This window comes from Sus scrofa, chromosome 12 (assembly GCF_054392235.1).
Source record: "Sus scrofa isolate SSC_HxYL_T2T_F1_AM1 chromosome 12, Sscrofa_HxYL_maternal_Yorkshire_Landrace_v2.0, whole genome shotgun sequence".
Taxonomy (NCBI): Eukaryota; Metazoa; Chordata; class Mammalia; order Artiodactyla; family Suidae; genus Sus; species Sus scrofa.
This window is the reverse complement of record NC_139394.1, coordinates 35,637,236-35,665,218: the sequence shown is the minus strand read 5'-3', so window position 1 is coordinate 35,665,218 and position 27,983 is coordinate 35,637,236. Positions and strand designations below refer to the sequence as shown.

General features: G+C 37.7%; 1 protein-coding gene and 1 long non-coding RNA gene across 11 annotated transcripts in view; one reads left to right on the top strand and one right to left on the bottom strand.

Moving 5' to 3' along the window:
* The window catches only part of LOC146398168 (uncharacterized), a 114,093-nt gene extending 91,248 nt beyond the window's left edge, over nt 1-22,845 (top strand). Inside the window, exon 2 of the long non-coding RNA XR_014820431.1 lies at nt 17,793-22,845. This is a non-coding gene — a long non-coding RNA (uncharacterized LOC146398168). The remainder of the gene's footprint in view (nt 1-17,792) is intronic.
* Nucleotides 1-27,983, bottom strand: part of STXBP4 (syntaxin binding protein 4) — a 201,527-nt gene that overhangs the window by 171,243 nt on the left and 2,301 nt on the right. For 5 of the 10 annotated variants that reach the window (XR_014820422.1, XM_021067245.2, XM_084983104.1 and 2 more), the window contains exons 2-4: nt 13,780-13,849; nt 13,192-13,319; nt 9,509-9,641 (exon numbers count right to left, since the gene is read on the bottom strand). Coding sequence is in view for 8 of the 10 variants with exons in the window: in XM_021067245.2 (XP_020922904.1) it covers nt 9,509-9,641; nt 13,192-13,238 (180 nt within the window). In the remaining 2 variants the exon portion in view is untranslated. Of the gene's footprint in view, nt 1-3,845; nt 9,642-13,191; nt 13,320-13,779; nt 13,850-27,983 lie in introns of those variants that run through there. The other 5 variants (XR_014820421.1, XM_021067243.2, XM_084983103.1 and 2 more) reach the window with 4 other exon arrangements.

The window sequence follows — 27,983 nt, the reverse complement described above, 5'->3', positions numbered from 1 at the left end:
AGCTGCAGCTCTGATTCAACCCCTAGCCTGGGAATTTCCACATGCTGCAGGTGCGATCCTCCTAAAGAAAAAGAGACAGGACTTCCCATCATGGCTCAGTGGTTAACGAATCCAACTAGGAACCATGAGGTTGCGGGCTCGATCCCTGGCCTTGCTCAGTGGGTTAAGGATCTGGTGTTGCCTGAGCTGTGGTGTAGGTTGCAGACGCAGCTCGGATCCTGCGTTGCTGTGGCTGTGGCATAGGCTGGCAGCTACAGCTCTGATTAGACCCCTAGCCTGGGAACCTCCATATGCCGCGGGAGCAGCCCAAGAAATGGCAAAAAGACAAAAAAAAAAAAAAAAGAAAGAAAGAAAAAGAGACAAAAAACCACATTAAACCAAAAAGGCAATTTGATTTTAAAATACATAAAATTTGAAAACTAATTTGAATTTTACAAGTATGTGACTCAATATAACCATCAAAGTACATACAACTGCAATATTCACAAGTGATTTTTTTTCCTCCTTCCATTTGATAAATATATGAGGAGTAAAACGTAATAGTAATTCTGGAAAAGGCTAAGCAATATGGAGAAAGCATTTACCATATGGATTCTTCACGTTCAATAAAATGAGAAAGACCTGGTTTTCTAAGATTTTATAAACACAGTTCTATATTGCCTGGGCCCAAGTTATCACAGACTTGTGATCACAGTCTTTTTATCACAGACTTCGCTTACATGTGCATTTAAATCAACTATACCCCAGACTATATTTATGTACAATAGCTTGCAATTTAATATGCTAAAAGTTACTCTGAGGGTAAGTCATTCCCTCAAGGTTAAAGTGAAATGGTAACAACATTTTTCTTTTGCCACAGGCAAAAAGTCTAATAACAGCTAAGGAAGAATAAACGAAATTCTGGACAGTACTTATTTCTGGGAGGGAGGGTAGAGAATGTAATGGCAGAGGGTAGGGAGAAGACACACAGGAGGCTTCAATAGCAAAGTTTTCTACTTCTTATGCCAAACGGTGAACTCCAAGTGGATCCCTAGGTGTTCATTATGCTTCATAAATTAGATGTACATTCTGATATCCTTCTGTATATGTCAAATATTACAAATATTAAAATGAAATTTTTTATTCCGCCCAAATAAAAAGAAAGGTCATGATATATGCCCATAATATTCCGAACTAGATGAATTTTATTTTGGTTCTATATCCCAAAACTAGCATTGTAAGGAAACGACAGAGATTTTTAAAATATAATTAAAAAAAATTTTTTTTGTCTTTTTAGGGCCACACCAATGGCATATGGAGATTCCTAGGCTAGGGGTCAAATTGGAGCTGCAGCTGCCAGCCTACGACACAGGCTCAACCAGGCAGGATCTGAGCCACATCTGCGATCTACATCACAGTTCACAGCAAGGCCCGGTCCTTAACCCATTGAGCGAGGCCAGGGATCGAACCTAGGTCTTCATGGATGCTAGTCAGATTCATTTCTGCTGAGCCAAGACAGGAACTCCAATAAGTAAAATATCATTGTTAAATTCAGCTCTAGACCATTTAGAATCTGCAAAAATAAAATAAAAATAAAAATCCTCATTAGAATTAGCCTAATAAGGTAAATCATAACTGAAATTTAATGTCTGTACTTCTTTTGCCTGTATCTCAAAGCCTAGTAACAATTTAGAGAAAGGGAAAAATGAAGAAAGCCCTGCTTCACTGGAGCAAAGCATTTAAACGACACTAACAAGGGAAAAAAAGGGTTTTTTTAGAATTGGGATGGTGGACAGTAGCAATTAAGTTATTTTAATTTAATCTAAATATTCTTCTTATTAACAGTTCCTTCTTTTGTTAAAGTTTCTTGAAAAGAAGAAATTCTATAATGATGACTCTAAGTCAGGTGGCAACTTAACTGTCTTCTGTTTGGGCAGGAGCCTTCGGAGGCAGTGGACTGATGTGGAAAAAAGAGTGTGAGGCAACCAGACAGATCTGAATTTGAATTTGAGGCTCCACAACTCGCTAGTTAGATGTTCATAAACAGTAAGAGAGAAGAAAGAAGATGTAGGAGAGGCTCGACCTCATCCATAGTGAACACAGAACTCAATTGCCAGAGGCAGCTCCTATATCCACGCATCTTACAGAAAGCACACAGTTGTTTGTCAGCGTTATGGAGAAAAAGCCTTCAGAAAATAGAAGTAGGTGATAGGGTTTAGGCTGACCTACCACCTCCCACATTCTCCTCTCGGGCCGCAGAGTATTATTACAGAGGAAAAAGCTCTCAGGAAGACAATATAACATATCTTAAAGTACATTGATGTACTGAAGTAGCATTTTCCAGCAAGACAAGAGTCAGAAAAGAAGAAAGCCTCTGACTGTGGTTTCTGGTGTTTACATATATTTTTCTTTCTAAAAAGTACTCATGGCAGTTTTTTTTTTTTCTTTGCCTCCTAGAATAAGATTTTAGCTAATCATGTGAATTTCTGAACCTGTTTAAAAGTTGGAACCTGCAAACTAAAACAAAGCTATTTCTGTAAAAGTCTGGCATTTAAAGCCTGTGAATTCTACCCCAGCTGGATTAATGTGTATGTGAAGATAGTAACTTCAGGGCTGTGCTGAGGCCTCTTCCACACTGTCTAGATTCTTATTCAGCACTTACTGAGCAACTACACATGAGAGGCAAGGTGCCAAGCACTTTCACACGCCCAACTGCAGTCTGAATTCTTTCACATTGGCATTTATAACAATGTCGAAATAATAATATATTCTTGACCAGTTAAATACTTTAGTTAAAAACTACCAGCACTGTCCATTTCAGATTATAATGGCTACTATATGGTTTTCTAAATAACATGTTACCATATTATCAGGAACCATCTATACAGCCTGACTGCAACTCGTTCTTCCAAAATACTAAGGAATGTGCCTTTAAGACTTTAGAGTCCTTTCCCAAACTTTCATAAACTACCAACTGCAGGTGCCCCTCTTTAATTATTAACATGAATTTAGGCAATTTGTTTAACCACTATGAGACTCATTTTCTTAACTGTATAATGGAGTAAATATGGCACAAGGTTGCTGTGATAATTAAATAATGTATAAAAAAATCCTGGCACATTGTAGGTATTAAACAGAGGTAAGTTGAATTGGGATCCTATATCTGTTACGGGCATTTTCACAGTGAGAGCAAATGTATCCTTCTACTCCTCAAATTAAGAACCCCTGATGACTGTCCACTGGTAAGAAAAGGTTCCCAAATCTAGCAAACAAACTAGCTACAGTCTTCTTTTTCTAGCCTCACCATCCACCTTCCCTCCTCAGCAAATAAATTCTTCATTCTATTCTCAGAAAATGATCTTCAGGAGTTCCTGTTGTGGTGCAGAGGAAATGAATCTGACTAGCATCCATGAGGACGCAGGTTTGATCCCTGGCCTCGCTCAGTGGGTGTGGAATCCGGCGCTCTTCTGAGCTGTGGTGTTGGTCACAGTTATGGCTTGTATCCCGAGTTGCTGTGGCTGTGGCTGTGGCTAGCAGCTGTAGCTCTGATTCAACCCCTAGCCTGGGAACTTCCACATGCCGTGGGTGAGGACCTAAAAAGCAAAAAAAAAAAAAAAAAAACCAAGAAAATGTTCTTCAAACCAGCCACCTCTTGCAAACCTTAATGCACTTACACATACTAATTCCTGTCTAGAATGTCACCACCCACCTTGCCACTTCTCTGTCTGATGAACTCACTTAAACTTCACAGCCAAATTCAAACACTATCTCTGCTCTAGGTTTTCCCCAACTCCCTAGATTTACTTAATTATTCCCCTTCTCTTTGTTCCAGAAGCGCTGTTACTTATCTGAACTATTGCACTTACTCTGTACTGTCCTTGTTTAGGTACCTTTTTTCTTCCATTAGAGTATATGAATTCAGCAACCCCCAAATTGGCAGCACTGATTCTTCCTGTTGGCCAGCACCATGTCCTCTTCATGGTTATTTCCCCGAGCACAGGGCCAGGTATACAATAGGTCCACAATAAATGAATAAGCCCCAGGACATAGTCTGAGGAAAGCAGGTGTCTCCAACACAAAACACAATGGCAAAGGAGAAGAGAGAGTGACATGACAAAGTGAACCCTCTTGGCTGCTATGACTTTAGTCCCACCCATGGACTGACTTCTTTACCCTTTGCTACCCAGAGGCCCTTGTCCTATCGATCCAAAAAGTCTTGGTCCCAGTCCAGTGATGTGCCAGCATATCCTGAAAATGGATTTCTTCTAAAAGTTAAGTATGCTCTCCCATAATCCTTTGTAAACAAAGACTAACCATTAGTATTATATGTATGACCTTTGTCTTAATCTGTAAAGTTGGATCTGAAAGGCCCTTAATTTATCACATTTAAGAGGACACTATTATAAGACACACCATTATCTTAGGTAGCACTAAGAGAAAAATGCTACCAATTACACTAAGACATTTATTGTAAGACCCATCTCAATTCCAGAGAAGCTACAGAGAGAAAAACTATATAATTATGTACCTTATGTGTAATTACATACCTATATATGTGTTTCATATACATGCGTATGTGTATACAGTCACCCCCTGGGGTTCGAGGGAGATTGGTTCCAGCACCCTCTTGGATACCAAAATCCATGGGCATGCAAGTCCCTTATATGAAATGGCATAATATCTGCATATAACCTAAGCACATTCTCCCTGTATACTTTAAATCATCTCTAGATTACTTATAATACCTAATACAATATAAATGATAGGTAAATAGTTGCTGATGCAGCAAATACAAATTTTGCTTTTTGGAAATTTCTGGAATTTTTTTTTTTTTTTTTTTTTGTCTTTTTGTCTTTTTTCTGAGGCTGCTCCCGCAACATATGGAGGCTCCCAGGCTAGGGGTTTAATCAGAGCTGTTGCCGCAGGCCTACGCCACAGCCACAGCAATGCGGGAGCTGAGCCACGTCTGCAACCTACACTACAGCTCATGGCAACGCCGGATCCTCAGCCCACAGAGCAAGGTCAGGGATCAAACCCGCAATCTCATGGTTCCTAGCTGGATTCGTCAACCACTGAGCCACGATGGGAACTCTGAAAATTTCTGGAATTTTTTAAAGCATATTTTCAATCAGAGGTTTTGTCGGACCCATAGATTTGGAACCCAAGGATAGGCTGATACATATGTGTGGGTGTGTGACTCCTAAAATCAAGTAAGTGAACTATGAAATATATAGATTTGAAGAAAAATTTTGATTCCTACCTGCTTTCCCTTTATTATCAGCAGAGAAACAATGAAAAAACAAAAACATTCAAAGTGTTATCCAGAATCAGACACAAAAAGCCTGCAAGGAGAGGTACTTTGGTGTGGAGCCCAGATGGTGGCAGTAGAATGGTAAACAGGCAGATCAGTAATTCTCAGAAACGTGACTAAAGGATCATTCATTCCTTGGTATTAATTGAGCAATTAGCATGTGTCAGGTACCATGCTAGGGACTAAGGATACTGTGAATAAAATTAGATAGAATCCTTGCACTTGGGAAATATTCTGGAACCTGTGGTTCAGATAGAGTTGGTAAAACAATCACAGGTATTGATATATGATTACAAACCAAGATATGTGACATGAGGGGAAGGAACGGGCTCTGGGAACACAGATAGGAAAAAAAAAGAAAGAAAGAAAAAAAAAAAACTGGCCTGGACTTGGGGAAACCCAGGGAATACATTTTTTGGAAAAGGCCTCTGAATTGATATTTGAAAGCAAAGGAGTTATTCTTAGAGGGAACAGCTTATAAGATTAGAAAGAACTCTGGGAGCATGGGGATGGAGAACCAGAGTAGTAGAGGGCAGAAGTTATATTAAACAGAGCCTTGGAGGCAAGTAAGTATTGGCCGCATAGGTTGCAAGGGAAATAGGCATGGTGCATAAGAGCAGACAAAGCTATTTTGAGGTTTAACAAAAACTGATGAAAGTTTAAGCAATGTTGATCACAATGGCGATCAAGAACACTGATAGGTTCAAGATCTATTTAGAGAGCGGAACAGTAAACAGTCTGTATTAATGATTTGGATATGGGTGTTAAGGGAGAGGTAATAGCTAGGATGCTGTTAGGTTTTCTGACTTACAGAGACTGGAAGGTGTCAGTCACAGATTGGGAATATTGGAAGAAGTCTGTGTGGGAAGAAACGGTAGATGAAAGTGGGGTGTGAGTCCTGCCTCAGACATGCTTTGTTTGATATGCCTTTAAGAGACCCAAGTGGAAATGCTGATCAGGCAATTGAATATGTGGGTATGATGGTTAAAGGAGTGTTCCAGCCAAAAAAAAAAAAAAAAAGATCTAAGATTCAACATGTGACTCAAAACTGATAAAGAGATTGGTTGGTGGGTGAAAAGGGCCTTGCAGTTCCCATACTTCTTTAACTTAGTACCTAGTGTATCTGTTCTCATTCTATACTCTCTTAAAGCTGGGAGAATCTTCTTTCCTACCTGAACTTCTTTCCTACTTGTGTCAGGATGTTCCAAATTTGAACTTGGAATAACATTTTCCCAAGAAACAGTACCATTTTGATTACTAAATCAGCATTGTATTTCATATTTTCTATAAGGAAAAACATTGTGTGTGAATGGAGGTGAGGGGAGATAACCATGATTAATTAAAGACGGCTCCTTCTGAGATCCAGTGACCCCCTATCTATGAAGTATGGAAATATAAAAGGAATATAATGCATCTCTAAGCTTGAGATTGCCTCTATTATTAGTTCTGAAACAATATCTTACAATAAAATTAGAGCTGGAGTTCCCGTCATGGCTCAGCAGAAATGAATATGACTACTATCCATGAGGACACAGGTTCAATCCCTGGCCTAGCTCAGTGGGTTAAGGATCTGGCATTGCGGTGAGCTGTGGTGTAGGTCACAGATGTAGCTCGATCTGGTATTGCTGTGGCTGTGGCGTAGGCCAGCGGCTACAGCTCCGATTCGATCCCTAGCCTAGATACCTCCATATGCCGCAGGTGTGGCCCTAAAAAAGACAAAATAAAATAAAATAAAATTAGAGCAAGTGACAGCACACCTACACTTTAAAAAATACTAACAGTTGCTCAGTTCAGCAACTTAATAAGGATAAATCTTGAGCCTTTGTTTCCTATTCTGTGAATACACATACAAAACAGAAATTTTGTGCAGATTAGACGTTCATTAACAAGCTTAACGCAGTATTTAGAATACAGTAAATTCTATTATTCACAAAAATATTTTAAAATAAAAGTGCATTAATTTGTAATCCCAGAGTATATATGTATATGACTCTACATCTTGAGGAAGTATACAAAAATAAATGTAAGCATTGTAAACCTACTTATTCTTCTCTGTCCACACCCTTCTCTACTTTGGCAATTTTCTTCTCTTGGACATGACCAGATATTGTCAAAAAACATTAACAACCCTGTGCTGCTCTCTAGTGGTAAATATAGAATATACTCCATTACATGTTTTTGCTTTCAATACTCTTTCACATAATGAAATTCTCAGAAAATCAGAAAGAGAAACTGTATACTATAGGTATAATTTCTTAGTCTGTGATCACTGGCAGGAGATGAGTCATTCAGGACCACTGCTATAAATTTATTACTTTATAAATACTTTTCATGGGAATAAAAAAAAGCATAAATTGATGCTTATCTTAAAAATAAATTCTTATCACTTGTTAAGGACCATAATCTACTGCATTACATCAAGTATAGTCTAATACCTCAGCCATACTGAATATACACACAGCCCTCAGCTTTAAAACTAAAGTAGTACATTTCAATTCTCACAAGAAATTTTTTTTTGTTTGTGCGAATTTAAGTTTAGCAATTAAGTATGCTCTTAATTAGTTAATAAAATCAATAGCCAAAAATTTGCATCATTATAACATCCTAAATTTATTGTAGACTATTTACAACTTGATAAGGGTATTTGGAAGATGCCTTATTATCTAAACAAGCATGAAACAATTTAAATCTATTGTTTTGGAAGTTATTGGTAACTGGTTTTTGTTTTGTTTTGTTTTGCTTTTTAGGGCCCTCCCATGGTTTATGCACGTTCCCAGGCTAGGAGTTGAATCGGAGCTACAGCTGCCGACCTACACAAGGCAGGATCTGAGCTGAGTCTGCGACCCACACCACAGCTCATTGCAATGACAGATCCTTAACCCCCTGAGCAAGGCCAGGGATAGTACCCACATCCTCAAGGACGCTAGTCAGATTCGTTAACCGCTGAGCCACGATGGGAACTCCTTAACTGATTTTTTTTCTAACAAGGAATAAAATCCAACTGAATAAACAAACTGCTTGCTAAACAGTATCTGAGATAGGTCTGGTAGGTAGGAGTAGGACTATTCAACCAAAACAACTAGAATGAGAACAATATGAACAAACTTTATTTGAAGATCTGTTCTCATATTATATAGTTTGATATTAACGGAATATTTTATTAAATTTTTTATAGTCTACATCTCTCCAAAAACAACAGATGGCAATTTTCAACAAAAAATAGAATCACATTAGTAAAACACAAATAGCAAATGAAATTTAAGAGAAATGAGCATGGAAATTCAGTAATCAATTTGCTAAGTGCTTCAAATATGGATCTGAGCTTCCTAGCAATCAGAGCAAAAAGGAACTCATGATTTACATATTTCTTACAGTGAAGAAGACAGTAAGGCTTTCTAATTTCCTAAAATTATTTTCCAGTCTTAATTCTAAATATAATTGCTCATACGGGTAACTACCGAGTGACATAGTTAACACATACAACAAGAACTACTGAAAATTCAGAAATGAGTAGATTTTATTTGCTTAGTTTGTTTTGCAATTAGGAGAGCTAAATGAATGTAGTTTTAAGTGATCTAACTAAACCCTAACTCAAGGCAGTGGAGAGATAATATGTCTTCGAATATAATTTCTCTCAACCAGACTTAGGATAAAAGTTGAACAGAATATAATTAAAATTATATAACTTTTAGTTAGAACTTGAAATCTGTTCTTTTTATATTTATTTCTTATTTACTTCCTACTCATTTGTTAGTTTAAAGCTCCTGGAGAGTAAAGGTCTAATCTTCCAGTCACTCTGTATCTTTCACTGAGAAATGGTCACAGTAGACATTCAGGTAATATTAAAAATATGGAATTCCTGTTGTGGCTCAGCGGGTTAAGAACCCGACTAGTGTCCATGAGGACGTGGGTTCAATCCCTGGCCTCACTCAGTGGGTTAAGGATCCGGCATTGCCATGAGCTGTGGTGTAGGTTGCAGGCACTACTCAGATCCCAAGTTGCTGTGGCTGTGGTATAGGCAGGCAGCTGCAGCTCTGATTTGACCCTTAGCCTGGGAACTTCCATGTGCTGCGAGTATGGCCCTAAAAAGACACAAATAAGTAAATGAATAAAATACATACATACATAAATAAAATTTACTGATGACAGAGGAAAACAAATCTCATCACTAGTAGTTTTCTCTTTGTGTCAAAGTATTACTTTTATTTTCATTTTTACCTTATAACAGTCTCCTCCAGGAATGATTTCCTGAACATATACCATAGGACCTTCATTCCGGTTAATTCCTCCTAGGATCTTCAGACCAAGGCCCGTTTCCTTGGTAACTGTAATCATCTGAAAGGCAGGATCCCTAAGATAAAGTAAATTAGCATGCACACGTTAGCCTGAAGATGGATACCTACTTTTTCTTTAAACTACTTGCTAAGTGCTTAGATCAAGACGACTCAAAACACTCAGTACACACTAGCAACTAAATTTTAATAAGTATGGTCATGCAAAAGCAATTCAATGAATTTTCTTACCTCTATTTTTAATTTTTCTATAAGACAACCAAACAACAAATTACTGCAATAATATTTATTTCTTTAGAGTATAAGAAACATACGTTTAAAAGTGTTTAAATAAAGATTTATTAAAGGCGACTGGAGAGACTTACTTTCAGCTGACTTTAAAACTACACACTGAAGGATTCCAAAACTAAATAATAACTTAGGTAAGTGACTTTAAAAGATATGTTCATGGCCATTTAAAGCAAAATAAACATGACTTTCATTTGAATCTCCAAAAAAAAAAAAACAAAAAAACTCCCTCAGTTTATCCTTTTAATTTAGAAACAGTATTTTTCCGGTAGACAGCTCTTACTCTAGTTGTAATTTCTGCCAGACATAAGAGTGATGCCATTGGAAAAAGAGCTGTTAAAAGAATTCTGCCAAAGGCATTCCTTCCTCCCCAGCCCCAGCTGCATTTCGGAACAGTGGTCAGAGAAGAGACTTTAACTGGTCCAAGAGAACTTAAATAATGTATGAAATAAGGCTGGGGGCTGTCTGCTTACTTATGATATAGTGGGTACTACACTAAGCAATATACATAATTATGCTATTCAATTTAACATTTATAAAATCCCTAAGATTATTGCCCTCATTTTTCTAAAATAACCAAAATCTGGGAAGGTTAACTTGGTGGCCCAAGTTTACAAAGCTGGAGAACAGCAATGTCAGCCTGGTCTGTCTTACTCCAGATGCAAGGTGTGACCTAAGATGTGCTTTATTGTTGCATTAAAGCAGCACTGAATATAGATGTCTAGTTGTCTTCAAACATGACCCCTCCCCCAAAAAAGAATTACTTCATATCTTCTATACGATTATAGCTTTAAAAAGTTTTCTTGGCTTTTGCCATAGAAGTTCTAACTATATCTTTAAGAAAACTTGTATTTAAAAGTTAAATCATAAAAAAGCAGGATGAAAGAAATTAAAATTTTAAAAAACTTACAAAACTCCCTGTTTTTGAATATTTTGCTCTTTATATAGCACACGCTTTAGGGTTGCATTATATTGAATTCAGCTCCAATTACCAATTCCAGGGCTGGCGGGCCTATCTGATTACTAGGGGAAAAGGCAGAATATGTTCTACTGTCAGATTTCAGAACCTCAACCCACCCTGATGGAAGATTAGGTTGCAAGGACATAAAGGGGTGAAGCCTAGAAATGGAAGAGATGGAGGAGAGGGACTAAGGTCCTCAGTCGTTACCTCCAATAACTGCTTAAAGCCTCTGTGAATTTCCTTCAGTGGGGACACATGTGATCTGCATACATTTTTATTTCAGTAAAGACTCCTTCCTTTCTAATCTCAACAGAGTATCTATTATTAACACAGCAGTGTATTTAACTTGTAGGACCTTACTTTAAAATTCCCTTATTGTTAAGGATTTATATTACTTACTTTTCTTTTTTGGCTGTTAAAAATAGTTCTGCAGCTTAACTTTAACCATAATAAGACAATTACAAGTTAAAAACCAGGCAGAGATACTGCTTTTCACCTGTCAGATCAACATAAATTTAGAATTTTGACAATATATGACAAGGCTATAGAAAAGAGGTGATCTTGTACATTGTTGGTGGTGATGCAAAACAGCATAAACCCTAAAGAGGGTGCCGCTGCACACCATGCCAAACAAAACAAAACAAACCTCACTATATATAATAGGCTACCTTTTTGTTAAGAACGCTCTTGCAAGTGGAGCCTAGGAGCTGGGTTCTGAGTGTTTGGAGACATTCTGCCTTCTCATATGCTTCTTTCTCATGAGCTTGATTTTGCCCTAAGTAGTCTGGATAAAACTTTGCGCTGTTACACAGAGCAAAGCTGTTCAGCACCAATGCATGAAACTCAGTGCATAGAGTTCTATTTACCTGCCACACAGCTGGGCCTGGCTTGTGACCCTAGGAGACTGGAGCTTTCCAGTTCTCCCAGGAGGAGGTGTTAGAGCGCGATGCCCTAAGTTTAACTGACCTGATACACTTCTCCAGGGAAGAGCTCCAGATCTGAGTCAAAGGGCTGGTATACACTTGTTTACTATGTAAGTAAGAGGAGAAGAATGTCTAATGTACAGTGGAAATTTACACAGAAAAAAATAATAGCTTTGAGAAAAAAATGTAATTTTATATATATATATACATATATATAACATGCATATGTATATATATTTATATGTATACCTATTTGCTTATGCAAAAAGAAGCACTGAAAAAGAACTAAGAATAATGATGGCTATATATAGGAGAAATGAGGGCACATGGTGAAGGACAAGACGGAAAGCAAGACTTCTCTGAATGTACTTCGTTATATGTGTGTTACATGTTAGCAAAATGACCACTAATTCTGCCCATCTCTGTCTGTGTGCCCCTTGGAATGTGACTTTACTGTTCCTTCTACTAAAAAGTAAAGCTTATAACTCTAGACCTTGAATTTGGACTTGGTTATCTGAATTGCTTCAGCCAGGGGTGCATTAGCAAATATGAGGAAAATGGACATTTGAAAACCACTTGTGCTTGTTGCTGGGAACCATTCTGCCACCATGTAAAAAAGCCTGAGCTAGCTGCCTTGAGGACGAGAGGCTGGTTTGAAAGAGACATTGGCTTACTGGCCTCCCCAAAGGGGGCCCCAGAACATGTGAACAAGGCTATCCCGCATCATCAGGTGCAGGTGTAAGAACTTCCCACAGAATCATAAGGATAAACCCTTGTTTGCTTTAAGGCACTTAGAGATGGTTTGCAACTCAGCAAAAATTAATCTTACATTATGTTATATTTATGCTAGAATTATAAAGCATTTTATTTTTTAAAAAATGTCATTGGACTATAGGTGATTTACAATATTGCTTTAATCTCTCCTGTTATAGTGACTCAGTTATATATGCTTTTTCATTGTGGTTTTTCACAGGATATTGAATAGAGGACTTTGTTGTTTATCCATCCTATATATACTAGTTTGCATCTGCTAATTCCAAACTCCCAACCACCCCCTTCCCCCCCAACCCCTTGGCAACCACGAGGCTGTTCTCAGTTTTGTGAGTTTGTTTCTGTTTTATTCATTTGTGTTTTATTTTAGATTCCACATATAAGTGATATCATATGGTATTTGCCTTATAAAATATTTTAGATTTTAAAAAATCAGATCAAATGTTTAAAAAGCAATCTCTATAAATAATTCTAAAAGAGAATGAAGAATTTGTCCTATACATTGATTTACACTGAAAGATAAGTACTGATCAGTTTTCTCATTACCACTATCTTACACCACAGGTAGAAAATAGCTGTATGAAACTTTCCACCAAATGTTCTTAATATTCTATATACTTTAAACTATGACAGTTCAAAACATATTAAATTTAATATAGCAATTACTTTTCAAGTAGACCTGATGATACTACAGCAGATACATTTTTACTCATGGTTTCACCACTACTGTAGCCTTGGATTTAATAGCTGTGTAAATGAAGCTCTTGATGAAGAGTCTACAAATTCTTCTTTCCCTAGGATCAGAGAAGTAGAAAATAAATTGTTATTATCTTAGAATTTACTTTCAACTTTGCATAAAAACATTACACATACTTGGCATGTAAACAATGTGTATAGATGATAGATGTATTTTAAAATTTTTGGGCTACGGCATTTTAGTTATTGCTGATAACATCTGAGAAATGTTAAGGCAGTTGTGCAGATAGAAAGCTAAATACAGCTATAGGACTATATGTTATTATTAATATCTATAGCTAAATAAAAATCTGCATTTCTAGCAGAAGTGAAGAACACAGTTAAGCTTTAGGTAATTATTATAGCTTCCACCATTGGTAAACTTAAAAACCACATAATAATAAAAGACTGAGGAAAATGTCTCTTGTGAGCACAAGACTAGGAAATTTACAGTCAGAATATCTACAAAATAATTATACAATACACTATTGAAAAAAACAGAAATTCCTATTGTCTTACCAACAATCTTGAGGGACTTCCTGCAGATCCTTTATTACTCTGACTCATTCCATGAGCCTCTTACACATTCCTATAAAAAGAAAAAATATTATTTTTTTAATTTATTTTTTTGTCTTTTAAGGGCCACACCTGTGGCATATGGAGGTTCCCAGGCTAGGGGTCTAATAGGAGCTGTAGCCGCCGGCCTACGCCACAGCCATAGCCACGCCAGATCTGAGCTGCTTCTGTGACCTACACCATAGCTCACGGCAATGCTGGATCCTTAACCCAATGAGCAAGGCCAGGGATCAAACCCACAACCTCATGGTTCCTAGTCAGATTCACTTCCACTGTGCCACGATGGGAACTCCTGAAAAAATACTATTTTAATGTTTCAAAGAGCTCCACCGTGAAAATTACAGACAATATAGTGCAGTTTCATTTAATTAAAAAAAAAAACAAACAAACACCTATTTGAACAGAGATATAATACCACCTCTGCATAGGAAACATAAATGAAGTGCAGAAACCTGAAGTTGAAAAAGACATTAGAAGCACTGAACACAACCCTCTTTCAAAGAAATGAGTAGTTCGCTTCAGAGGCTGTGTACTTTCCCTATACAACTGAAAAACCATCAATGGTTTTTTTTCCCAGTTAGAACTTGGGCTTCAGAGCCCCCAGCATGGACCTTGACGTTAATTTGACCTTCTAAGTTTCTCCAAGACTCAGTTTCTTCATAGGTACAGCAGGTAGTAGTGATGTACTTACAAATGGATATACATGTCAAAACTTACCAAACTGTCTCACTATAAATATGTGCCATTTGTTATAAATCAACATGGAGATTCCTAGCCTCTGTGGAATTAGACCTACAGCTGCTGGCCTATGGCACAGCCACAGCAACACAGGATCTGAGCTGCATCTGCGACCTACCCCACAGTACACAGCAGCACTGGATCCTTAACCCACTGAGCAAGGCTGAGGATCGAACCCTCAACCTCATGGTTACTAGTTGGATTCCTTTTTGCTGCACCACAATGGGAACTCCTAAAGTTAATATTTGTAAAAGATTTAATTTTCAGTTAAAAATGGCAGCTTGACCTTGGCATGTATCTTCTACTTTTGGTTTTTTTTTTTTTTTGGCCGTACTGGCAGCATGTGGAAGTTCTCCGGCCAGAGATGAAACCCACACCACAGCAGTGAGCTGCTGCAGTGACAACGTTGGATCCTTAACCCACTGCACCACAAAAGAGCTCTGCACATATCTTCTTTTCCTACAAAGAGCTCACCAATATAAGAGTAAAGGGTCACAAACAGTATAAACTCATAATGTTGAAGAAAAAATGGGAGAAGAGCCATGAGATGGAAACTTTCTTTTTTTTTTTTTTTGGCCGTGCCTGCAAACATGTGGAAATTCCCAAGCCAGGGATTGAACCCAAGCCGCAGAAATGACAACGGGCCACAGGAATGACAGTGCCAAATCCTTAACTGCTAGGCCACCAAGAAACTCTGAGATGAAAATTTTCAATAAATTTATGGAAGACAAAAAATAGTTGGTAGGGTGATAACTGACAAAGAAGCCCTGAAGAAATTGAAAGTTAAGGACTTTGTAAACACCACGTTTGAGCACACATAAAGAAAATGGTAATATCTACAGAGGCAGCATGCTACACCTCTACGAGGCTGAGGGGAAATCACGAACTCAGCACACCATAAATGATTCATGGCAATATTGTGGCCTCAAAAGCAATTGGAGGAGTTCCCGTCACGGCTCAGTGGAAACGAATCTGACTAGCATCCATCTGGCGTTGCCGTGAGCTGTGGTGTAGGTCACAGACATGGCTTGGATCCAGCATTGCTGTGGTTGTGGTGTAGGCCGGCAGCTACAGCTCCGTTTCGACCCCTAGCCTGAGAACCTCCATATGCTGTGGGTGAGGCGCTAAAAAGACAAAAAAAAAAAAAAAAGCAGCCAGAGATGTGGAGGAATCTATCTTGCAGAATCCCAGACAGCTTGAGGATTCAGAAACCCAAGTTCTAGAGACAGCAAAACTAAGACAGAGAACTAAAATCAAGGGGATTACCTCATCGCTTCTCCAATCACTATATGTGAAAGGAATCCTAGATTCTTCTGTAAATAAATTAAATGGACCCTGAAGAAAGAACCAATTACCTCCTGGGGGCCCAACACAGAACTGTATCACTGGCCTGGGTGTTAAAATCTTGCTGCAGTGGAGTTGCTTGCTGTGGCTCAGCAGAAACGAAAACAACTAGTATATGTGAGGATGCTGGTTTGATCCCTGGCCTCGCTCAGTGGGTCAGGGGATCCGGCATTGCTGTGAGGTGTGGCATAGGTCACAGACATGCTAGGATCTAGCATTGCTGTGGCTGTGGCCAGCAGCGGTGGCTCTGATTTGACCCCTAGCCTGGGAACTTCCCCATGAGGTACCTGCGGCCCTAAAAAAGAAAAACAAACAAACAAGCAAAAATGCTTCAACTTTCATAGTCCCTGTGGTAAAAAGCAACATAAAGAGTAGGAGCATGCAGATCAACAGCAGCATCAACAGCAGCAGGGAAATGAAGCCACTAAGCAACACCACTATCAGCAGCAATGGCCTGGAAGCAAGGTTATTTAGTATCCATGAGGAAAAGAAGGGGGGTCTTTAAGAGAAGAGCTTAAAATCCTAGGGCTCTGACAGAAGTGACTCTGAGTCAAGAGCTGCTGCAGTGGTCCACAAGACTACTGCAGCATGGAAGTGAATTCAATCCTAAAAGTAACTTTTTAGGGAGTTCCCTGGTGGCTCAGTGTGTTAAGGACTTGGTGGTATCCCTACTTTTGTGAGGGTTTTGATTCCTGGTTCAGGAACTTCTGCATGCCATGGGCATGGCCAAAAAATAAAAATAAAAAAGTAAGAGTAACTTTTTATAAGTTCATTATAAACTACTTTAATAATACCTGAATGGAGCAGATTCCCAAACCTCAAGCGAGGACATTTGATAGAACAATAATAGTAGCAACTGCCATTTATGGCACCAACTGTCACACACTGTGCTAAGTATTTCAAATACTTTATCTTATTTAATACCATGGAAAATACATTAGATATAAGGTTTTTTTTTTTTTTAAGCTAAGTTCAAATGGCAATATTGCTATATGCTAGCCATACAGACTTAAAAATGTTACCTAACCTCTTGGTATCTCTTCATATTAATAGGTAGTAATAGTAACACCTAGTTCAAAGGTTTGCAGTGAGGATCATGGGAGATGTGAAAAACTGAGCTGTCTTCACAGTGTTACCAAAGTGAGTTAATCCCCACCCAGCAGTGATTTGTCTTAAGTGGGCACTGGGTTGCCAGGTCATGGAACATATCCAAGTATGATGATATGTCATTGCTAAATTCTACAACAGATTTCATATAATGTCATACATAACAATACATTTAAACTTTTTTCTACTATAAAGTATTAAAATGAAATTTAAGCTTTTAAATTATTTCATTCACTTAACATATCTGATAGTGTCTAAAGTGCTGGAAGTGAGATTAAAAAGCAAAGAGTCTATGTCCAGAGGCAGTCAAAAACCTGAACATCAGGAAGGTTTTGGTGCTGACAGTGGCATGCACTGGGTGGTGGGGGCATGGAAGAGGGCCCCCTAACCCAGACTGGAGGAGTCATCATTAGACAACAATACAGCCAGGAACCACACTAGAGGATTTCATCCTCAGAGGAGCCTCAGAGGAGCCCCAGAGGCAGGTAACATTATCCCATTTTACACAAAAGAAAATCAGTTAATGGAGAAGCTATGAGACTTGTCCATGGCCACGACATTAAATAGTTGTAAAGTGGAATTTGAATCCATTCTGACTGGCTTCAAACACAAGCTTTTTCCACATCAGCAAGCTAGAAAATTAATTTATGTGGAAAAATGTCATCCTCCAAAAAAGCAGGATGAGAGAGTGTTAACAGTAGTAACAGGCTTTCTTCTATGAAGATGATACTATTACTTGCTTTTTTTTTTTTTAATTTTTTTTTAAGGGCTGCACCCATGGCAGATGAAGCTAGGGGTCCAATCAGAGCTACAGCTGCCGGCCTACACCACAGCTACAGCAACATCAGATCCAAGCCGTGTCTGTGACCTACACCACAGCCCACACGCCGGATCCCTAACCCACTGAGGGAGGCCAGGTATCAAACCCACAACCTCATCATTCCTAGTTGGATTCGTTTCTGCTGCACCATGATGGGAACTCCTGAAGATGATACTATTGATTAAAATTTTTTTTACAATAACAGAAATGGGGTTAATCTTATTCAACCAAACAACAGCCTTTTTTTTTTTTTTTTTTTTTTTTTGTCTCCAAATGAACAAGGTATCCACTACCATATCCTTAAAAATCATAAAATGCCTTCTCCTTTCTTCTCCCTTGCTTGGTTCCTATCCCTTCCTTCACAATAGGGAGCAAAGCCCTTAATCGATGGGGTTGTAGAAATGTTATATACATCCACCCCACCACAACTTCACAATATTACATTTTACAAATGACATTAAAAGAAAATAGTCTACTCGTTTACTAAAAATACGCCCATTCAAGGAAAGTATTTTGTTTTTCTAGTTTGGTGACTCATAATGGGGAAAAAAAAATAGGTCAGCAAAAAACAGAGAGAGTGAAACACTGTGGGGGAAAAACCTTGTTTTATAAATTGAATCTATTCTGGAAAACTTAAATTAGAGCTTTACATTGATATATGACTCTCTTATGATTGCATTAAAAGTTTCCATTCCACATAATTAAAAATCTCATTAGGTACAAATCTGCCTATCATGCATATGTTTGATGTATGTAGACTTAATAATTTATACTCTCAGAGACAATGACATTCAGTACTTTCTAAAACTAGTTCTTTTTACTAGACCAAAAATAGAAGATAAACAGGAAGGGAAAAACACATCTGACAGGAAGAGTAAATGTTAATTTGATAAAATTACCATAATGCAATATGAAATATATTTAAAAATTTTAAATAATAGCTAGTACATTCCGATGGTGATATATATGGATGTACAATGGATGAATATATCTATCCTATCCACCTCTACACCATTTCCATACACTTAAGTGCCTACTATTTTAGTTTCTTGTGAATTCTTTTAGTTCTTTTACATATTAGCAATCAAATATGACTAAATTTTCTGATTCCTTGACTTTTGTTTTGACACCAAAAGTAATACAATCAGGCACAAGGGATCTAGTTGTTCAGGCCACACACTGTGCAATTCCAGGGGGTATGGATCATACAGATTCTGATGTGAACATGTCCTCTGGAGTGTGTGATAGCCTCTATCTAGTGTATCACTAAATACGCTATATGCACTACTGTGCAACTTGGTTTTCTTTTTACCTTAATATATAACTTTCATATTATTTTCATATTTTTACATAGCATACTAGTTCTTTTTATTTTTCACAGCTGTGTGGCATTCCATTTTATGAATGAACCATATTTATTCTTATTGATATTTAAATTGTTTCAGATTTTCTGCTATTGTAAACATGCCATAATGAAATCTTCTTAAATAGGTCACATTACATGTGTACAAATACATCTGCAAGACAAATTTACAAAATTCAGGGTTTATTCACACTTGCTATTTTGACAGAAAATGGCAAACTGCTCTGAGTCAGGGTTGTACTATTTACCATGCCGTCAATAACAGCGCCTGGTTACTTCTATTTCTCACCAATATGATAAACTACATAACTTGGATTTTGATAGTCATATTGATGAAAATGGTATCAATATAGTCTGAGTGAGGCTGAGCATATTTTTAGGCGTTTAGAACATTTTATGTGGACTGTGTTTTCCTATCTTCTGCCATTTTTTTCTATTTTATTGTTAGCTTTCTTATGCCTAGTTTCTAGTTCTTAAATCCTAGGGAGATTATTCCTCTGTCTGCACTAAGAACTGTATGTATATCTTCCCCAGTTTGTTCTTAGTTGTGGATTTTTTTTTTTTTTTGGCTATGCAGAAGTTTGTGACTAAATTTATCTTTTCTTTTATGATTTCAAATGAAAGTCCTTGCTCACTCCAAAGTTACAAAGAACTCTCATATTTTCTTGCAGTCCATAGTTTCATTCTAAAATCTCTAATCCATTTGGAATCCGCCTAGTTTACACCATAAGGTATAATCCAACTCTTACTTTCCCCCCTGAGAAGATCACTCAGTTGTCTCAACCACATTTATGAAACAAACCATCTTTTCCTCATTTGAGATGCAACCTTATCATATAACAAATCTCATAAGTATTGGGATCTACTACTGCACTTTTTATTCTGGCCCATTTGTTAGTCTACATATTCATGTACCAATACTATTTTATTTTAATGATGAAAACTTTATATTTTTATATGTGGTAAGACCAATCGCCTCTCAGTTGGTCCTTTTTAACCAAGTTTCCCAGGCTAATTCTGGTAATTTTTACCCATTATCTCAATCTCCTTATCTTGTTTAAAAAAATATAAAGTTAATTGTTGGAAAATGATGCTAAATTTACAAATTAATTGAGAAAGTACTAGTGTCTACCTCTGATGTTAAGTTTTCCTGTCAAAGAACTCGGTGTATCTTTCCATATGTTCAAGTCTTCTTTTGCGACCTTCTGTAGGTTTTAAAGTTGTCTTGTACATTTCTTATTTATTTAATTCCTAGGCATTTTAATATTTTTGCTATTAACTTAATGTCTTTAAAAACACCTATTATTTTGTAAAGGATAACAGTTTTTGGAAAGTCTAGAAGCATCTTCTAGAAAACAATTTCTTTCACCCCAAATTATACCACATGATTTAATGTCTATTTTTTAATGTCATTAATAAACTAGCTGAAGGGAAAATAGGCACAATTCATATGTCAGATTTTAGTTGAAAACTGTGGAACTGTAATGTTGTAAGATACATCCAAGCGTATCTTAGTTAACATTTCAATACATAGACGCCTACATACAGCGTACAGACAATTAATTAAATAGAAGACATATTGAGCTATCATTACAAAGATTAAAATAATACTTTTAGAATAGACTCATAAGAGCTTTGTAAGAGCTAATGCTATCCTCCCTTGACAAAGTAGTTTTATATCTACTTCAAAGTTCTTAACAAGCTACGCGCCAAGGAACTCTAATGTTTTTCAGTTGTTCCTCTAAACTGAAAAGATAACCAGATGGAAATAGACAAAGGGCAAGGTATGGAAACAGTGGAGGAGGGATTTAACACTTCATACTGAATCCTAACAGTCTCCCCTCTTCTTCCTCCTCCCTCATCATTTTAAAAAAGCATAAGAGAAATGTGCTTTGTCAGAGACTATTGAGGTCATGTACATCTAAATGTCTCTGAAGACTCATCATATTATTTCCATCAAGCAGGGATCTTTAGTTCATTACTGAGTGTGAGAACTTATGCTTATGCTATTAGAAAGGGGAAAAAAGAAGGGGAGATAATGAGGTTTTTTTTTTTTTTTTTTTTCTCTTTTGTCTTTTTGCCATTTCTAGGGCCGCTCCTGCGGCATATGGAGGTTCCCAGGCTAGGGGTCAAATCAGAGCTGTAGCCGCTGGCCTGCACCAGAGCCACAGCAACACAGGATCTGAGTCCTGTCTGCAACCTACACCACAGCTCACAGCAACGATGGATCCTTAACCCACTGAGCAAGGCCAGGGATCGAACCTGCAACCTCATGGTTCCTAGTCGGATTTGTTAACCACTGAGCCACGACGGGAACTCTGAGGTTTTTTCTTAGGAGAGCATTCACTGTTAGCCTTTCCATGGGTATAAATTAGGGATCTAATTGTTTCTTCAGATTCACACACTACATAAAGTAACCAGATTCCAGATAGAGCAACAAGGACATATAGGGCATCCCTTGATTTTATGTTCAAATAGGAAGATTTGGCTAAGTTCAGAAGAATCTAAGGACATTAGGTAATGGCTTTTGGTATTTGCTAAATAGCTCATAAAAGTAAAAATTTAGCACGTTTAATAATCAATTATAAATAATAGGGGAAGAAAGGATTAGTAAAAGTGAGAGGGCAAAATCGTCTTAATGAGGGCATTTGAGGAGACAGGGTATCAGTAACAGTGGGAAATCCAAATCCAGAATTTTGACACTGAGGAGTTCCTGCTGTGGTGCAGCAGGTTAAGGATCTGGCGTCTCTGCAGCGGCTTGGGTCACTGCTGAGGCACAGGTTTGATACCTGGCCTGGTGCAGTGGATTAAGGATCAGGCGTTGCCACAGCTGTGGCAGCTTGTATTCGACCCCGGATCCCTGGCCCAGAAACATCCATATGCTGCCTTTAAAACTCTACAGGTGGCAGGGGTGATCTGGTGAGCACATAAAAATATTTTTTAATTCATAAATATCATTACAAACAAGTTAATAATGACAAAACATTAGAAACCACCTACATATGTAATCGATAACTGGTTAAACAGTTTTTAGTATACCCACATGCAATAATACTACACAGTCACCAAAAATGATCACATAGATCTATTCCTTCATGTCTGTTGATTTGTGAAGAAGTTCCCAGTACATTATTAGATGAAAAACAATAGCTGGCTAAAAACAATGTATAGAATAATTTCGCCTTTTAAAATTACATTTATGAAAAAATATACACTAAAATGTAAACAATGACTGACAGAATGTCATTTTCTATTTACTGTTATTTTTAATTTTCTTCTTTAAATCGTTCTTTATTTTCTGAATGTTTCACAATGAGGATGTATACTTTGACATATCATTTTGATAAAGGAAAAATATTTTAAAATTTAGTTATTAAGTTTGAGAGTTCCTTCTTGGCATCTAGTATATAAGATTAGTTCATTCTAGTTCTCTCTCCTTTACAGTCATATTCCCCTTATGCCAGTCTCTTCTTTTACCTCCATTTGTTAAGTTATCAGTACATTTTACAAGTTGAAAGAGAAAACAACATAGATCTGGTGTTTACCCAAGAAAACTGGCTATATGCTTTAAATAACATCTTATGACTACTCCCTTGTAAGCAAATTGGCAAGCAGTAAAATAAATAAAACATACCTTTTCCTGCTGTTATTTATTTATTTATTTATTGGCTACACCTGTCACATGAGGATGTTCTCAGGCCAGGGATCGAACCTGCACCACAGCAGCAAACTGAGCGAGTGCAGTGACAACGCCAGATCCTTAACCTGCTACACTACAAGGGAACTGCATCCTACTATAATTTAAAAAGAAATAAGACCCATCAAAGAAGCTCATAATTATCAACAGTATTTAATTTCTTCTGAAATTAACTTGCCACAGTCCATTTAAAAAGAAACACTGTGGAACTCTCCTTGCCCCTCGTTTTATGTTCAAAAGAGCACTGCAGGAGTTCCCACCATGGCTCAGTGGTTAAGGAACCTGACTAGCATCCATGAGAACGAGGGTTCAATCCCTGGTCTCCCTCAGTGGGTTAAGGATCTGGTGTTGCTGTGAGCTGTGGTGTAGGTTGCAGACATGGCTTGGATCCAGCATTGCTATGCCTCTGGCATAGGCTGGTGGCTACATCTCTGACTGGAACCCTAGCCTGGGAACCTCCATATGCCCCGGGTGTGGCCCTAAAAAGACAAAAAGACCAATACAATACAATATAATAAAATCGCCCTGCATTGGAAAAAGACTGGTCCACTAAAGGCTAAGACATCCAAGTTTAAGTTCCAATTCTGCTGCCCAGGAGCCATGTAACTCTGTGCCGCCATTTAACTACTCTGCTCCCCAGTTTCTTGGCAGGTAGAATAACAAGATCATTCATAAAAGTTCTTTTTTGCCTCAACAAACTAAAATTTCTATTTCATCCTAAACTAGAAGTACCCACCCCCAATGTTTTCAAGGGGAGGATTTCCTTTATCAAATGTGCATGACCCTCATAAGATCAATCTGGTTCATGAATAAGACGGGGTAACCTGCAGTCTGGTCATTTGGGAGGAATAAAAAGTGGGGGATAAAGAGTGCTTGTCTAGTGAAATTTTACACTAAGATCATTTCAAGGGAGAAGGAGGGCCACCCAATAAATTATCTGTCTGGACTCTGGGACTGACAAATTAGAAGTGCCTGCTATTTATAAATTCACTGGAACTAATATTAAAAATGTAAATATTTCTTGTTGTAAAGTTAGACTTACAGACTCAGTATCACACAAAAGTAACAGCGTTTAGAAACTGTGACAACTTATACACTTACGACAACAGAAAATTCTTCGAGATAGCAACAGCTATTTATATAACCGTAGGGTTGCTTAAGAACATTGGCATAAGTCAGGGATGACTCCCTTCCCTGAACTAGACATTAATCTTTTTAAAATAGCTTGAAAGTTTCAGGAAATCAAGATATAAAAGGTCAGTCAAAGAGTTATTTTACTATCTTCTTTATTCTGTGCCCAAAGGCAATATTCCCCCTGGTGGTGCATTTTTTCTTTCAAGACTCTAAGCAGTTCAGGAATGCTACTCATTTGTCTTGGAGGTAGACAAGCAGCATCTACTTATAACCCACAGCCCAACCCTGAGAGGAACAACAGAAAACTGCTTCAAAGAAGGAGTCCTAAGCTTCCAGAACAGCTCACTACTCCTTGGACTACCTGACTGCCTTCTGCTTGCCAATCCTCAGCTCAGTACAATCACGTGCATGTACTATGCCAAGTGCTTATGAAATTATGCTGAACAAGCCAAGCCCTCTGCTTTTATGGTATCTACATGCCAGTGTTGGAAGAAAGATAATTTTAAAAAGAAACAAGGTGAACTAGGTTTCAGATATTGTAAGGTAAAATAATCAAATGTAACTGGACAGAGGAGTTAAATGCTAGGATGCAAATAATAGGTCAGCCAGGAAAAAAAAATTTGAGAGACCAAGTTTTTCAGGCAGAGAACAGGTCTCAAGGCAGAAAAAAAAAAAAAAACTTGGCGTGTTTACAGAACAAAAATGCGTGGCTAGAGCGTGGTGAATGGGGAGAGAGAAGAGATGAAGTTAGAGAAGTAGGCAGGGTTAATTAGATTCTTAGAGGTCATGGCAAGGAGGGTGAATTTTTGCTTGATTTTATTTCATAACAACCCGACTATTCTCAGGAGACCTGAATCTGCCCTTTACCTCATCTCTTACCTTTAAGTTCTACTTTTTCAAAGCAGACTGACTGTACCTTAGCCTGAATTAGGTCAGAATGTCAGTCAGTTCATTTGGGATATAATAAGTGGGGGGGGGCAGTACAAAATGAAAAATGCAAGGCCCCCTGTTTACAAAGTTATTAACAATCCACAGAATGGGAGAAAATATTTTCAAAGAAAGAGACTGACAAGGGATTAATCTCCAAAATTTATAAACACCTTCTGCAGCTTACTATCAAAAAACAAACAACCCCATCAGAAAATGGGCAGAAGATTTAAACAGACAATTCTCCAAGGAAGACATACAGATGGCCAAAAAACATATGAAAAGATGTTCAACATCACTAATTATTAGAGAAATGCAACTCAAAACCACTATGATCTACCACCTTACACTGGCCAAAATGGCTATCATCAAAAAGTCTACAAACAATAAATGCTGGAGATAGTGTGGAGAAAATAGAACCCTATTACATTGTTGGTGGGAATATAAATTAGTGCAGCTACTGGGGAAAACAGTATGGACAGTCCTCAAAAACTAAGAATAGGATTATCATTTGATCCAGCAATCTCACTCGTGGGCATCTATCCAGAGAAAACCATGACTCAAAAAGATACATGTACTCCAATATTCACTGTAGCACTCTATACAATAGCCAAGACATGGAAACAGCCTAAATGTCCATCAACAGAGAAGTGGATAAAGAAGCTGTGGTACATATACACAATGGAATATTACTCAGCCACTAAAAGGAAATAAATACCAGCATTTTTAGCAACATGGATGGACTTAGAAATTATCATGCTAAGTGAAGTCAGTCACATAGTGAGACACCAACATCATATGCTATCACTTACATGTGGAATCTAAAAAAAGGACACAATGAACTTCTTTGCAGAACAGATACTGACTCAGACTTTGAAAAAATTATGGTTTCCAAATGAGACAGGATGGGGGGTAGGGGGATACACTAGGGGTTTGGGATGGAAATGCTATGAAATTGGGTTGTGATGATCATAAAATTCATTGAGTAATAAAAAAACAAAGTTATTAAGATAATTACTCAAGGTAGTGATAATAGAGCATTAAACCAAGTACAGGGTCCAACTAAGTGAGGGGCCTTTTTAAAGGTACGGCCTTCTGTGCTGACTGAATAGGTCACATACCATGAAGCTGGCCCTGGTCCTGATGTTACTTGGGAAAAAAAAAAAAAATGCCTCTACTGATGATTTCTGTTTTCGTTTTACTTTGTCAATCATATAAAATTATTCACAATCTTTTGTGTGTGTGTGTGTGTTTTAGGGCCACACCCTCGGCATATGGAGATTCGAGGCTAGGGGTCTAATCAGAGCTACAGCTGCCAGCCTACACCACAGCTCACAGCAACAAAAGATCCTCAACCCACTGATCGAGGCTAGGGATCGAACCTGAAACCTCATGGTTCCTAGTATATACAATTATTCACAATCTTTTATATAGAGTAGCTTCTCAAAAAAAAGTGGTTTAAAGGAAGCTGCCTGGAAATAAGAAACTAGGAGGAGTTCCCGACATGGCGCAGTGGTTAATGAATCTGATTAGGAACCATGAGGTTGTGCGTTCGACCCCTGGCCTTGCTCAGTGGGTTAAGGATCTGGCGTTGCCGTGAGCTGTGGTGTAGGTCGCAGATACAGCTCGGATCCTGCGCTGCTGTGGCTATGGCAAAGGCCGGTGGGTACAGCTCCGATTAGACCCCTAGCCTGGGAACCTCCATATGCCGCAGGAGCGGCCCTAGAAAAAGGCAAAAAAAAAGAAATAAGAAACTAGGATATCAAGACTTACTGAGACAACCTAAGCTATTATTGTGTACTAATTGGAAAACAGTGATTATCCAGTCCATTCTCAAGCAAACTATAATTCACTTGATCTTACCGTTTACTCAAATGCATTACTCTTCCTCTTTTAGGTACAAAGAAAGTACTGTAGTAAATACTTACCAAATAAACAGTTGTTACTACTGTTGGAATAATTAGGTACTTCATATTGACAAGTGGATCTAATAGCTTTATTAGGCAACCAGCTAAGAAATAAACTTCAGTGACTGATAAGATTTAGGATGCACTGTCCTTAACTTATATGATGTATTAAAAATATTAAAAAATATAATTACAAACCAAATTTTAAATACATGTTTATAATCCTTACATCTTCAGAAAGTTTCAAAACCAATAATCAGATAAGACCTTGTGTGACTATCAGACTATTTTTTTCCAATTTTTCCTTATTTTCCTACCTTTACCCACGTTGCTCACTCATCACCCCACAAAATGGTTTCTGTGAAAAACGATAACCCCATTTTACCTACTGTGTAAAACCAGACATGACCATAGCTAACTAGAAAGGGTTCGCAAAGTTTAATTATTTACTGCTAAAAATGATATTGCAAATTAAAGGTGGCGAGTCTGAAATGTCAGTCCAACCCCTGATGTTTTAAGTTTGTAATCAACACTTTTACCTGAAGAACAGGGTTATACAAGCCTTGCCTGAGGCGCTCCCATTCCATTCATGACAGAACTCATCGTTCAGCATTAATTATCATAATGATTTATGCCACATCACAAGCATACTCAGGCTCACAAGAAATGCAGCCAACACTACTCTCTTACTATCAAGATTATATAGTTCCTTGGAAAGGGGGAGTTTCAATTGCGGTTACAAAACAAAATAAAATAAGAGAGTCCAAAACAAAGACATTTTTATTGATATATTTATGCTACTACCTGTTGCTACATGGAAGGGTTACCTGGAAAAAAGAATGGTTAAAGGGAATGTTTTGTTGCTGTCAGTGATATTAATGTTTATATAGGGTTTAAGTCTACGCTGTACGAAATTTAAAATATGACAGGTCTTGTCCTGAAAGAAATGCCAATCTGGAGTAAGAGCAAAAGGAGATACAGACAAAAAAGATTTTCAAACATTCTCATAAAACAGAAATAAGGAGTTCTGCTGTGGTGCAGCAGAACAAGTCTGACTAGGAACAAGACTAGGAATAGAATGAGGTTGCAAGTTCGATCCCTGGCCTCGCT